We start from the raw sequence: 14,999 nt of genomic DNA, 5'->3' as shown, positions 1-14,999 counted from the left end.
GGGATCCTGTTCAGCCAAGTTTTTCTTTATTGACTCTCAGTCATCAGGACAGAGTATAATACCTTCCTGAGCAGAATTCTGCCAGATCCCAGGAGACAACAAGGCTAAAGATGTGGAATAGGACTTGCTGGGTTGAATTCACAGGCCCAAAGATGCTGGGGAGAGATGAAGGTCAATTACGTAATCCAGCTTTTTACAGATTTGTTCTCCTTTCATACAGAATACTCTCATCTGCTTTATCAATCTGGTTTGAAATTATTCTTCCACTGAGTTTCCTATTAAGGAATAATCACAGCTTGCTATTTTTGTCATTACTTAGCAGCTCTTCAAGTTGGCTCATTATTTCAGAAAGACGGAATTTGCATATGGAAAGTCATCTCCACCATGAAAAGGCCATATTTAGGACTATTTTCATCAGAAATGTATGGTTACTCCAATCTTTTTAGGCATTTATACATTTCAGGGGTGTAAACTGCCAGAATTCAAAGAAGCCAGATGTGGAAATAAATGTATTGACTCCAGGAGGAAGTTGGCCTAGCAAAGACTATTCTTATAAGCAATGGGGACATGTGGGAATGGCTGGACCAACAGATAATTCAAAATAAAGGCATGTCCACATCTTTGGTGGCCAACAGCAAGCTGATGCTCACTGAAAGAGAAAAGAAACATTCTATTTATCATTGTTCAATTAGGAGTTATTTTGTCCATCTAGGAAATACTTACACTCCATAACTGGTCATTTGTCTTTCCAGTGGAAAGAAAAGGATGTATGAAGTCATTCAAGAGACCATTGAGCTCGATTTCCCAGTTTTTGTTGCCAAGATCTTCAGCTGTGTGGCAAATCCAGGACTGATCATCCCTGCAATTCTGCTCATGGTGTAAGTTTTCCTTGCAACACTACATGCCTGGCTGGGGGAGAAGGTTGAAAAAAAGGCTGGGATGCTAGTGAGGTCCAGGTACAACTTCTGCTGAGATAACAGCCTGGATGAGGGCAGACACATGCTCTCCACCCCCCTCACCTTCACCCAACCCAAAATTTAGTTTCCTGACCCAATTAAACACAACTTTGAAGATGAAATGCACTGCTGATAGGGGCCTCATGGATATCAAGGCTGTCAGAGCTTCCATATAAAAAATTTTCTGTAGCCAGCAGGAGATAAATGGACAGTCTCAGCCTGGTACATTTTGGTAGAAGCAATTTCTATCACAGCTGGTGGTATTTCCAGCCCTGCCAAGCCAGGGCATTCAAAAACCAAGTTTCAATAATACAAAGAGCTATGTTTTGGGGGGAGGTTTTTTGGTTAGCTTTTTTGTTTTGGTTTGGTTTTTTATTGCTTTGTTTGGGTTTGTTTGTTTGTTTCCAAATAATGCATCTGGAATTTGTTCCAGTGATGTCTGACCGTTTCAGATTTGAAACCACACTTAATCCCTAAAACCTTCAGCAGGACTAGGACCAAGCCAATTTCTCTTTTTAAAAACCAAAAAAGATACTTTTGGCATTGTTCTAAAGGCTTCCTTAGCTATCAAAATGAGTAGGAGAGCCATGGCCAAATTTTGTAGGCAGCTCTGAACTCTCCAGACTAAACAGTGGGAGACAGGGAAGGGGCTGGGGAGTGTTATTAAATATGCTTTCATGATCAGAGTCTTCTTAGGGCATCTGCACACAATGGAGATGGGCTTCTGTATTGATCTGGGCACTGTGATCCTTCACACTGAAGATGATGCCATTAAATTCAAACAAAAGTTAATATGTTATGAAGTTTCTTAATCCAAATTAAACTGAAAATGACCTCTCATCCCTTTACCTGCCTCAAACTACTTACTCATTTTAATCTAAATAAGATAAGATAAAGGCAGCTCATTCGTGAGAAATGAAAAAATTATGAGATAAAGGCAACTGAATCAAATGTATTACGAACAGCTCACTTCAGGTCACAGTCCTAAGCATCACTTTTTAAACCATGGGTTGATGCTTTCTAAGTGCACTTGCTTAGCATTTTTTTTTAGAAAATGTTTTTGGATGTTTTTTATTTGCATTTATTTAAAATCACTTTTAAAAACAATCAATGACTTATTAATACTTGTGCTTAGCATCACTTTAAAAAACTGTGCTTTTTGACAGGTTTTTAATTGCATTTGTTGAACATTACATTTACATCTGCGTGCGTTCCCTTTGTCTTGTCATTAATTTTTCATGTTGCAAAACATGTGAGTCCACACACAGTCCCTGACACATACACAGCTTCCTGGCAGAAATCTGAGCCCCCTGAGCAGTACCTCCCTCAGGTTCTATTCACAGTGGTGAAGGAGAACCCCCTGCTAGTCGGTGGTCAGTTGTTCCAGTGGTGAGTTGGCTGTGTACAAATGTCCAGCAGCCAGCTAGCCCTTCCCCACAGCAAAGTTATCCCTCCAAATCCCTTTTCTGTGGTACTTTCCCTTTCCCTTCTCCCTCTCAAGACCCCTTGGGGGCAGCTCAGTCTTAGACAAATTTAATCTCCCTTGAACTATAAACCTGCAATAAACCAAGGACAGAGGAAACTCAGGCTTAGATTGCTCTATTGAGCAGGCTCATATCTGACAGGATCTGGGAGATCTTGTGAGTTCACACCTTTCCCATCAGTGCCTCATTAAACACACGAGTCAGAAGAGGTGGAAGCTGTGGTGGTTAGAGAGGATGCTGGCAGCTGATGTGCTATGGTGAGAAAAGACTAGGAAAGGAATGGGAATTAAATGAGAAGGCAGCTGAGAAACAGAGTACATACAAGATATATTTTGAATAAGCAGATCTAGTTATCTTGATGAAAGTAGGGCAGCTTTGAGCATTTAGATCCTTGTTGGTCACAATAGAAGCAGCAGATCAGCACCAAAGCCCTGGATTACAAAGCAATAGATTTTCTAAGCAATAAGTTCAACAGTGTAGAAGAAATAAACCTAATGCATCCTTAAAGATAAAAAATAACAATTTTCAAATTCATAAAAACTGAGTTCTGGGTAAATACTAGGCAAAAGGAAGCACTTGTTTCCTCCAGACAGACCCCACCAAAAATCCTCAAGAAAGGCCATGGAGACTAAATCCTCCTGACCTGCCACCTGGAAACCATCATGCCAGTACATGGTAACTTTGTGGCCTTAAAGCAGGTTATGAACTGTCAGGAAACTATTTTTAGTTCATCTGTCTCTCTCTCTTTTTTCCCCCTTCCTTTTATAAGGTAATTTTTTACTTTCTTTTTAAAAACAGTTTAAAAATCCGTAGTGATGAACTGAACTGCTGGTGCTTTTCCTGGGAATGGCTCAGAGCTACTGAGCAGATGATGTTTACAGTTTAGGAGAATAAAAGCACTTTACAAAAGCAGGAGGAGACATTTTTGACAACCAAAATATCACTGGCTGGTGAGTGGCAGTGGTGGCAAGACAGCCTTAGACACTTGGGCATGTTTTATAACACTCACCTCCCCATGTGCCAAAGGCTGACTGCCAGCACGTCCTCTCCCATCCCGCTTGCCTTTCAGTTCCCTCCAACTTGGCTCAGTTTTTTCCCTGGTTTTGGCATGTCCTTTTTGCAAAAATAGGGTTTGAAATAAAAGCCAGTGGCTCTGCTTCAATCTAACTCTGGCTCACCCTTGGTCCCCATCTCTGCTCACTCCTGACAGCCTCATGTGTTGGGCTGCAGAAGGCAATTGATCCTAGCCAAGGGGTGGGTGGACTGTACCTTGAGGACTGCTGTCTGCCACTATTTTTCTTGTTTCCTTTTACTTGAAGTTCTCTGTGTGACCTGGTGCCTGCTTTGTCTTTTCTTTGAGTCATAGCAGCCATGTGTTTTATAAGCTGAGTTGGTTTTCACCCAGGTGATGAGATGAATGGGCTCTCCACCAAGGAAAGACCTGAGAGCCAAGGTTAGTGGGATGGAAGCAGAGGGAGCTTGTGGCCAGCTAAGGCAGGGACAAGAGGGTAGGACTGTCACTTCTCTATTGTTTTAGCAGAAGTGACCTACTGCACTGGCTCAGCCCATCTGACCTGACTGTGCTGGAGTGTGTCCAAAGAGCAAAAAAGGTGGTGAAGGGTCTAGAGAACTTCTTAAGAGGAGCAGCTGAGGGAACTGGGGCTGTTTAGTCTGGAGAAAAGGAAGCTGAGGGGGGGGAGACCTTATCACACTCTACAATTACCTGAAAGGAGTTTGTAGTGAGGTGGGGGCTGATCTCTTCTCCCAAGTAATAAGCGATAGAACCAGAGGAAAGGGCCTCAAGTTGCACCAGGAGAGGTTTAGATCGGACATCAGGAAAAACTTCTCCACAGAAAGGGTTGTCAAAAATTGTAATAGGCTGCTCAGGGAAGTGGTTTAAATACCACCCTGAAGGTATTTTAAAGACCTGTAGATGTGCTGCTTAGGAACAGAATTTAGTGGTGGACTTGGCAGTGCTGGGTTAATGATTGGACCTAAAGACCTTAAGTCTTTTCCAACCCAAATGATTCTATGATTCTATGCCACGAGGCAGCCTGAATTTCTCCTAAGCCTTGGACCTATAAGGCACTTTTGGAGACATCTGCTGGGGAAACTAGACATTAGAAGGTAGGCAAAAATTAAAAGTTTTGTCCCTGTCAAGCTTTCTCTCTCCCCTGATGCTATCACTACAGAGACATGTTTGTTTTTGTAGCCTCGCCATCTACTACCTAAATGCTGTGGCTGAAGCGTACCAGCGCGCCAATGCAGACCTGAAGAAGAAAATACAAATGGTAAGTACTGAGCTCACAAAGCCATCTCTGAAATACCATGCATCTCAAGTCTGATATGCAACACAAGCTAATAAAGTTCTCTTTGCTTCTCAACACAGTAGTGACACAATAGGAAGACACACTTGGTGCTTATTTAGTGTTCTCCGATGGTATTTAATGGCTAACTGCAAAGAAAGGTCACATCCCATGATAGGTTATTTCATGCATCAAAACTACTGTGAGTTTTCCAATAAACTGGACTTTTCACCAACAAAAATAAATTACCTCAAAAGTGAAGAAATTATTTGCAGTCTGAGGTTTTCCAGGAACAATAATAAGCCTATCAAAACCATAGTCAGATGTTGTACAAGGGGAGATCTGTCTATCTGCCATGCAGATAGGGAAAGCATGATTCTGACAGATGCAATTACTTGAATTAGCAGGGTAGGATTCGAACCTCATGATATTCAGAGCTGGGAGAAGTTGCAACATGCAGAAGACCACAATGCAAGGACCCCTGAATTAATATGAATTGGATCTGGCAGCAGAATACCTGCAAAAGTGAAGCTCTGCTGATTTACTGAGTCTCAATGGGAAACTGCCACCAGGGCCTGGGGGGATCTGACAGCACCAGTTTCTCCCAGAGCTTTCCTGGTGGGTCTCAAACTCCGTGCTGTTTTGTACTACACAGATGTGGCCAAAATATCAAACCTTGCATCAGAGAGGATATGATGCCATCAAAGGACTGGCATCATTCTACTGGTAAAGGTCAGGACCTAATCCAAGGAAGCAATGCCACAGTGAGCCACAAAGCAGAGAGCAGTGTTACATTAAAGGTGTGGATGTGACCACTGAGAAATGAGGCCCCATAAAATTACATCTGAATGCTCCAGAACTGATCTCTCATGCACACAGCTTAAAATAAGTGTCTTGGTGCACAGGGCATCCTCAACTATTGCAAGAGTTGAGCGCATGCTACAGCACTCTGGCACTTAGGTGCACGTAGTCTATCTCATGCTGCACAAAAGAGCTGTGATTGGGGTTTATGGGAGCAAAAAACCCCATGGAGGGATCACAAAGCAGGGCCCAGGACTCCTCAGAAGAGCAGAACCATCTCCAGACACGCGCTTGCTCTTGTGTATCTTTGTCCCAGAGGCATCCTTAGGTTTGCTGAGACAGCCAGACCTGGCAAGAGGAGGGTTACCCAGCAGGGCAGGGGAAAGGGAGGGCATCAGCACAGCCCCACTGCTGAGAGAACAAGGGTTGGGAGCTGCCTTGTCATGACATGTGGTCAGTGGTTGGAGCCCATCAGTGGCTGAAGCAATGGGCTGCTAAGCTCAGAGAGATCTGCCATGGTTGTCCCCAAAGTCTACCACGTTTGCAGAATGGATGGAGGCTGCTCTGCAGGTTAGGACCTGTATCAAGGCCCCAAGCCACCTTGAATTTCATGGCTCAAGCACACAAGACAGATCATGCTTTTGGGAGATAAAATGGTGCTGGAACGGAGTCCCTCCAACCTTTCTCTATCCAGCATGCTTGTCCTGAGCAGAAACAGCCCCCAGGTATTTTCCTCTTTCTGCTATCCCGAAGGAAATCTTTTTGAAGATATGCAAGTAAAACCAAAGACAGCCCTAGAGCCCATCCCCATGCTGCATTGCCTTCCTCTTCTTCCTCTGGCATTTATCACTGATGCCCTCCCCTCCTGAGAGGGCCACATTTAAAACAAACAAAAGCCCCAGGGAGGCCAGATTTGCAGATGGAGTAACACATAGACAGCCTGGCAGACTTAAATAACGTTATCAGCAAGTGCTTTGCCCTACTAGGACCAGCCATCACTTCCCACTTCCCAGTCCTGTCTGGGATGTACTTTCTTTCCTTGAAGCCCTTGGCCAGCAGAACAAGATTCAGTGAAGTTGGCAAGGACGTTCTGTTCATATCAACAAACACTTAGCCAGGTCAAACATGACATCAGGCCACCATTTCACAGATTAGATCTGCAGTTTCAAACTAAACCTGATGGTGCTTTTTTATTGATGCAGCAACGCCAAGAGGAGAAAAACAAGAGAAACAACAAAGCAAGCACTAACCCGATGCTTCAAGATCTGGAGGAGTTACTTACACCAAAAACTAATAGTGAAAGGCACCCTAAACAAGCAGAAGGTAAAAACAAACCATCCTCCCCACAATCCTCCTGAAAAAGCCCTTTTTGCCACCCAACAATGACCGAGGAAGATTGAGAAGTGATACAAAATTGCAAGGGACTGGATGAGTAAAATTAGGACCGATTTTGCCCACTTATAGAAAGTCCATCAGACACCCAGTTAGGGCAAGTTCTCAGACTGGATTATGTCTCACACAGGTTTATCACAGTGTGGGAACTGTAATCAGAATTATGATTCTTAATGGCAACTTCTAAGCATGCCTGTCATGAAACCAGCAATTTATTCTGGGACCAACAATGAAACTTCAGTGTTGTTTCTGTGCTGATGAGTGGAGCCAAACACAGGCTCTTTCCAAAATTGAGGTTTTCACTGGAGAATTCATTATGAATGAGACCACATTGTTCTTAGGGAAAATCAAGGTGTGCTGCAAGCTCTGCTGAGGGGCTGAGTGGCTGGGCAGAAAGATGTGGGAGGAGGCACTGGCTCTATGCTCCCAGGCACTCTCAAGGAAGACAGTTCCTCCAGGCTTGGTCTGAACCAGCCATTTGCTGACCACCAGAGCCTCCTGCTCTCATTTCAGAGAAACATTGCAATACATTAAATATTTTTATTTTTATCTTGATGCAGATGAGAAAAGCAGACTAGAGTGCCACCATAACCCTCTCACATTTAGATGGGCTGTTCCCTAGAGAGGCCGAGATGAGTTGGAAAGTTCAGACTAACCCGAGGCAGATTCACCCCAGAGCAGATGCAGGGTTCATAAAGTGACATTTAAATAGAAATATTGCTGGCAGCATTGTAGGTGCATAGAAAAATAGAGACTAGAGTCAGCAACTACCCAGTACTACTACATGGCTAGAGGTGTACCACCACAGCTGGTAGGACTGTCATGTCTTGTAAACACCTCAGTCAGAACATGCAAAAAGGGCTCAGGCAGCAGGGACACATTCTAGAAACAGTCCAAAGGTCTTATGGTTTCTTCACTCAGATGCTCAAACACAACCCCCCAGACACTCGAGTTATTGCATCTATTAAAAACATAATTTGTTTTTTAAAAAATATCTGCTTTTAAAACCAGAGAAAGAACAGTCATGTTTGTCTTCAAGAAAATAACTTTTTTGTTCTAGACAAGAAAACAGAGTCTCCTAACAGAACCAGCCCTGTTGGGAAACAAGGCAAAGCAGCACCCCTGCCCGGCAGCCCCATGCCTGGTGGGAGAGGAGCAGCATTCACTCCACCGCCACACGTCTTTGTGACACAGCCACCACCACTGGGTGTCTGGGCACCTTACCCTGGCCAGCCCATGCCAAGGGGACACCCACTGGGACCACTCCCTGGAAGGGGGAGAGGGCAACCACACTACTCATATGCTGCTCGATAAGGTCAGCAATGTTTCTCCTATCTGACATTAAAATAGAGGTGCTGCATGAACAATCAGGGTTTCAGCTGGAAATTATTACTGTATGTGGGTTGCACACTCAGGGTGACCTTTATCTACTCAACACTGACTACTTATAGAACAGCTGTGTTTAGGAGCTTAGTGGCACTTTGGGGCTGCGACCTGCAACGGCTGCGCTGATTTTGATCCCAAAGGGAAGAAGAGATGGTCGGGATGAAAATCAGCCATGGAAATCCTAAGTCACTATCTAGAGGACACAGCCCTACGGTGTGAGTGCTTGTCAGTCCCTTCAAAGGCTTCTGCAGTTAATAAAAGTAGTGAGAGTTTACCTGTCATTTCAACAAAGGGTTTTGGTGTTGTTTTGGGGTTTTTGCTGTCCTTCTACCTGAGGAATTCAGTATTCTTTTTTAAAAGTGAATGTCCCTTTCCAGCTGCATGGCAGCTGCTACTAGGAATAGGGGAACTCCTACTAGATGAGCAAAGGAGAAGGTCTGCAGCCTGCATTTCACCCTTTCTTGTAGCTTTCCCCCAGTCTACCTCCTCCAAACTTCCCTCTTTTTGTTTCAACACATTGTGTTCCTCACCACCCCTTTCTCTCAGTTCCCACTCAAGCCCTCTTTTCATAGTCTGTTGACAGAAGTTTGCAGCATTATTTCAGTTCCTAGATATGACACCTAATTTAGTGATACCACCTACAACAACAGAAAGACTGGAAGTGCTTTGGCCTAGTTTCTTGTTACAGCCAGTTAGGAATTTCTGGTGCAACTTAAGGATAGTATCTTCCAGATCTACAGGACTTCCCAGGACCTCATGGCAGGACACCTACAGCTTCTTTTTGTTGCTGATGCAAACCCATCCCAGCCACTTTAGGTCTGATCTTTGCATGTATGTTCTCTTCATTAAAAAAGTCTGTAAAAATAAACTCATGGTTTTCAGTAAAAACAACCCATAAATATAGCTAGTAACAATTCCACTACAGCTGGGATATTGGAATTAAAGGTTCTCACCTTGAATTTTTCCACTAAATGCCACAAATCTTGTCACTCAATACATTCAGGACAGGAAATTTATTCTCTATGGCTTGACAGAGTATGGATCATTTGACCTTCAGTCTGGGAATGTTCAGCCTTCAAGGAGCTGGGCAAAGGAGCCAAGTTATGTCAGATGTGAGGTAGATTGGGAAAAGGATTTCATTTTTCACATCCCAACTGACAAAAGTGTTTAGGCATCTGATTCTTCAAAGGAATTTAGAGCTTAAACACTGTGTTGTCCTCATTTGTAGATAGACACCTAGTTCATTTTTTGATGTCTGGGATTTATGAGAGACCAGTCCTAGAGAAGTACTTCCAGGAGATACAAGCAAGAATTAAACAGGAGAATTCAGAATTTCTTCAAAAATTAAATCATTATATTTTGCTTTCAGATACAGAAAAGTCAATGAGATTTTTGTAGAAATACCTGTCCCTGGAGTACAGCTCAAAGTCAGTTTGGTTCCCAGGGAACTCTTCCCCGGGAAGAATCAGGGTCACTCATTCTCCCAAAAAGCCCCTGCATGGGAAGATGCTCATCAGATTTCTTTCCTGGTCTTGGGAGAACATTTTCCTGACCTTGCTCTCACAGATAAGGTCTTGTCTTTTCTCTTGGCTGGGAGAGTTGCTGATGCAACAATTCTGCAGTTGCCTTCCCTGCCACCTCGATCTGTGGATACCCAGCCACTGAACTGGAAAAAAGCCAGACAAGATGAGACCTTTTTTCAGGATACAGAGGCTGCTGTCCCCTATGCTTCTCTGCAGCTGTCAGTAGAAAATATTGGCCAGAAAGTGCTGGGGGAACAGAAAGGATGTTGCAGCTACAACTCAGTGCCTTGATTTCAGCCCAACCAGTCTGCCCTGCAGGCTCCTGCATCTTAGGGAATGCTTGCAGAATGGGGAAGAGGAATTCCCTCTTCTTAGCTCCTCATCTCACATTAAAACATAGTTTGGAAAGGGGACATGTGCTGTCAGATGTGTCACCTCTGCTAGAAAACAGGGGCTGGAAATTTGTGCACACATGCATGGGAAAAAAATAGAGAATATTTATTTATTTGCACAAAGAATATAGGTTAATAAGAAACTTTATGAAGAAGCTACAGAGAACTCCAGATGGGTTTTGAAAACCTAAGAAGCAGTTGCAGACTTAGATATATGGGTAACTATTCCAGGGTTTGACTGTTCTCTGATTCAGGCCCCCAAAACAGGCAATAGTACTGAGCATTATGAAGCATTTTGTCATCTCTGGAGCACACAACTGCCCGTTAGCTAATTAATCTTTCAAGGTTTGCTGTTCTCTAATTATAATACATTAAGTTCACCCATTGATCAATGTCTTCTGCAAGCTCAGAGGCTTCAGGGTACAAGGGTGAGAGCAGCAGCCATACAACATTTTCTGCAGCCCAGTGGCAACTCTCTTCCTCATCTCCAGCTCACAGCAGGGTCCTCTGCCAGAGCACAACAGCTGCAACAGGTGTAAAAATGCCAAGCCATGGGCTTCATATTGACAGATATTATAATTTGGCTCTCTCAGTTTTCAGCCTATTTACCAGTCACTCACATTCAACTGGAGGTTAACTTCACAAATACAAAGGAGTATTTTTCTTTTGTTATGAACCACAGTAAATATTTATCTGAGAATTCAGCATTGATTCCCACCCCACCCTTTTACCCTGACTTTTTATGAAAGATTACACCCATCTCAAGCTTCCACTGGAGTTCAGGCTAACTTCAAGGGGAAAAAAAAAAATAATCTCAGTGGTGTGTGGTGGGAGCCTCCTAATAACATCTCACACAGCACACAGCTTACATTCATCTATGATCAGAAAAGCCCTCTGCACTGCAAATTTTTCAGATCTTCTATTGCCACCAGCTCAAAAGCTAAATCCAAAATGTTGTGAGGAAAAAAAAAAAAAAAAAAGGAGAAATCTAAGATTAATTTGTCTATTCTTCTTCTCAATAAAGTCTTGTTCTTGAACATGCAGCTCTCATGGGCATCAGTTTTTAATTTCTCTGGCCAGACAGAGCATGGAAAGATTGAGCATCTGCTCAGTATTACTGATTAACAAGAGGCTCCACAAAAAAAAAAAAAAAAAAAAAAATTAGAAAGGACAATTTTGCAAAACACATGCGGTTGAACACATGCTTTGAAAGAGATCACAGCATGCACACTTCTCCTGGGATTAAAAATGCCATTCAGCTGTTTCTTTCATACTGTGCTCAGCCACAGTGCAAGCCACACTGTATTCTGTTCTCACAATGAACAGAAAATGGTAGACACCACAGAACAGGTTTGCTCATAAAGGCAGCAAAGTGATTCAAATATCTCATGTACATGCAAAGAATACACTGATCTTGAATTCAGTATCAGAATAGTGGGGCTTCTCCCAGAGCAGAAAAATCAGCTTTTCAATCCAGCAGATCAGTAAGTTCCTTCCAAAAGAGATCTTCAGAACACTTGAGGCTGCAGTGTCAGGTTGCTTACATGGAGCTTTCCAAGAAAAAACATTGCCCAGCACTGCTCATGGCAGGGAGAGGAGGGTTTCCTCATACCATCTAATGAACCAGGGCTTTGGGGATGAATTTTTGGGTTCTTTCAAGGTTATGAGAAGAGGTGTTCTCTGTTAAACATCTAAGCTAAATAAATCACTCAGCTATAAGAATAACACTATAATAGCCCCTGTAGGAACAGGGGCCATGGGACACACTGGTGCAGGCACCCCTCAAGATCTACCATGAGAAACCTTCACTGGCAAACCCAGGTGAGGAAGACAACTGACATTTGTTCCTCATGCCCAAATAAACTTCCTGCTGATGCAGACCATCAGCTGTACTTTTGCACAACCCCACAAAGTATGCTGCTCAGCACGTTCAGCTGGGCCGGGACTCCGCCAGATTCAGGAGCACCACAGTGGCTTCCACAGTGGTGAAGATGCACTAAGACTCCACCTGATGTCCTGCAAGACTTGACCCTGGCAGGCTGTGGGTGCAGCAAGTTGCTCATCTCTCTGTACCCCAGGATGCTCAGGTCCTGTTCTATGACCATATATCAGGTGTTTTTGCTGGCACCAAAGCAGGTCAGACATGGACCTTTGAAGCCTGAGCCCACTGCACCTCCAAACTACATCTCTTCAAAGCAGTGATGTCCTGACAAAAAAAGTTGTGTGCACTGAAAGGCTTTAAAGAGTGATCCCTCATTTTGATTTATACTGTATGCAATACTGCAGCTCTTTGGCCTGACAGCTGTGGGGATTTTTCTCTCCCCATCATGCTTTTCTTGACACTTGCCTAAGCCCTGAGGATGCAGCTTCTCCTTTGGCAGGTGGCAGCCTGGTTTCATCTGTAGCCAAGGCTTTACCACTCAGAAATGCTCAGACAGTTTTTTCCCCAAGGGAAAAATGGTAACTCTGGAAACCAAGGATTTCTAGGTCCTGGCCCATTTCTCACACAACATAGTTCTCATTGCTGAATCCAAATTCAGCATCGTGTTTTAAATGAACTATAACCAATGCAATGCTAACACTAGGAGTATTGGCTTTGCTGCAATCATTTGCTTCCAATCACAGGACCCAAGTCCCCTGTGTCCCCTTTAAATTCAGGCAAAACCAGTACTGAACATTGTCTCTAAATCTGATATCAGTACCCACCACCTCCATGCACCCAGCGAACGGAGGCCACTAAGCTCCCACATCTTGGGTGACAGGCACTGAGATAAAGATGAGTCGACTGTAAAATGTTCCAGGACTGATATTTTCTGCACCACTCCTTTAGGATTCAGAGCAAAACTGGAAGGCAGGAGGATGCATTTTTGCCTGGCACACTGAGCATATGGTGGCACGGAAGTGGAAGGAGGAGAGCCCACAGCCATGCAGCAGGCAACAGCATCAAACCTCCATGCAAAGGCCGGATGGGCAAAAGCCACCCAAAGGCAGCAGAGCAGCCAAGGGGAGAGAGGTGCAACCATAGAGGGTCTCCCCTGCTTCTCAATGGACACAAATGCCCTGGGGGCTGAGCTCAGCCAGGCTCTCCAGAGGCTCATGCCCAAGAGAGTTGGAGTGGGAATTAGCATCATTTAACCCAGCTTAAATCAGGAGGATTTATATCCCCAGCTTTAGCAAACAGATAGGTTAGACACATTCAGGAGTCCCAGAGGCCCCTCGGAGCCTGGACAGGGGTATGCACAGCACCCATTGCTGCTGCATACCAAGCAATGAAAAAATTTTGCAAGGAAAAAGCTGGAGGATATTAAAGCAAGAATAGAGGTGAAGGGAGCATCTCTAGTGGGAACTGAGTGATGCTTGCAGAAGCTGTCAATGCCATCACTCTGCAGACAATGTGAGAGGGAGAAAAAAAAATATCTTCAGCTCAGTTGAAGATAAAATAAAGACAACCGTAGTAGCATAGCACTGATACCTGGACTCCTCAAGGACGGGCAAACCATCACAGTAAACAAGTGTGCAGATCAGCTTAGCAGTAGGTAGAATATTATTAAAAATGAGTTAATGATCCCATCCTTATTGGTGAACAGCAGCTGCAGGAACATCTCAAAGAGCTGTGTCCTTCCTCTTTCCTCATTCTCCCTCCCTCAAAGCAAAGCTGTTTTGGAGAACAGAACCAAGACTTCTGCAAAAGGCTCCAGATCCAAACTTACCTCTAATTAGAAAACACTTCACACTTATGAGACTTTCTCTTTTTGTATTTTCCACGGAAGCAGCAGTAAATAATTGAGTACATAAGCAGATGTTCAGGATCTTCAAAATATGAAGTTTATTATCAGATTTACTTAAATCAAGTACCGGGAGAACTTGGAGTCAAGTAAAGAGCCAAAAAAAAAAAAAATTAACAAACAAACAAACAAATACCATCATAATGAAAACCATAAAAAGATGCCTTCTTCATCAGCCAGAGCACTTTGCTACAGCAGCTTGGGCACAGCCATACAGCCCTGGACATGCAGCAGAGCTTCCCTGCCATCACAGCAGCACAGCTCAGCCTGCAGGTCCCTCAGCTACACCAGCAGCTGCCACAGCAGTGAAACAACCCCAAGGCCAGGGCTGCAGGGGTTTTGCAGAAGGCTCCAGCAAGCCAAGCTCCTGCTCCTTAGGAAACCAAATGCTTTTTGGAGAAGACTGCAGAAGCATTTCAATACCACATATGCAATTACAACTAAGGAGCCACTGGCAATCTTTCCCTTACAAAGACGTGCAGCTCAGCTCAGCCTAGGAAACTCTTCACAGCTCCTGCTCAACTTGCCACACATCTGCCACCATCCCCACATGGGACCTGGCTGTGCAGAGCGCCAGTAGTGGGGGAACCTCCACATTTGCACTACCCTGACCCATGGGCAGAGCTGCCCCTCTTCCAAAGAAGCAGTGGAAATCTGCTGTAACTTATCTCCAGGGAAAGCCAAATGTAAGGCACACGCCCTTTCAGCCATTTATGTCCCCCCAGTGCCAGTAACAAGGAGGGTAAGTGGCTTTAGAGACCTCCTGCTGGCTCTGAAGAGCTAATCTAGCTGTCCTGAAACAGGACAAGTCACCACCAGGGTATGCAACATATCAGTAGTGACAGTGAAGCCAAAGGCAAGTAGTGTATTTGAAATGGTCATCCACCAAGCTGCCAGCCCCACGGCATTGTTGGAGATGAATCAGACTTACATGGCTCATAGCACTCATTCAACCCAAAGTCCAGGAGAAAAAA

At 44.1% G+C, this 14,999-nt stretch overlaps 1 protein-coding gene across 1 annotated transcript in view; it reads left to right on the top strand.

Annotated features, from left to right (window-relative positions):
- Nucleotides 1-8,253, top strand: part of TMC2 (transmembrane channel like 2) — a 29,468-nt gene extending 21,215 nt beyond the window's left edge. Inside the window, exons 16-19 of the mRNA XM_008493198.1 lie at nucleotides 753-878; nucleotides 4,653-4,731; nucleotides 6,750-6,870; nucleotides 8,000-8,253. Coding sequence (XP_008491420.1) covers nucleotides 753-878; nucleotides 4,653-4,731; nucleotides 6,750-6,870; nucleotides 8,000-8,253 — 580 coding nt within the window. The remainder of the gene's footprint in view (nucleotides 1-752; nucleotides 879-4,652; nucleotides 4,732-6,749; nucleotides 6,871-7,999) is intronic.
- The last annotated feature ends 6,746 nt before the right edge of the window (nucleotides 8,254-14,999 follow it).

This window comes from Calypte anna, chromosome 2 (assembly GCF_003957555.1).
Source record: "Calypte anna isolate BGI_N300 chromosome 2, bCalAnn1_v1.p, whole genome shotgun sequence".
Classification (NCBI taxonomy): Eukaryota; Metazoa; Chordata; class Aves; order Apodiformes; family Trochilidae; genus Calypte; species Calypte anna.
Note: the sequence above shows the minus strand (reverse complement) of the source record. Positions and strands in the feature narration are given on the sequence as shown.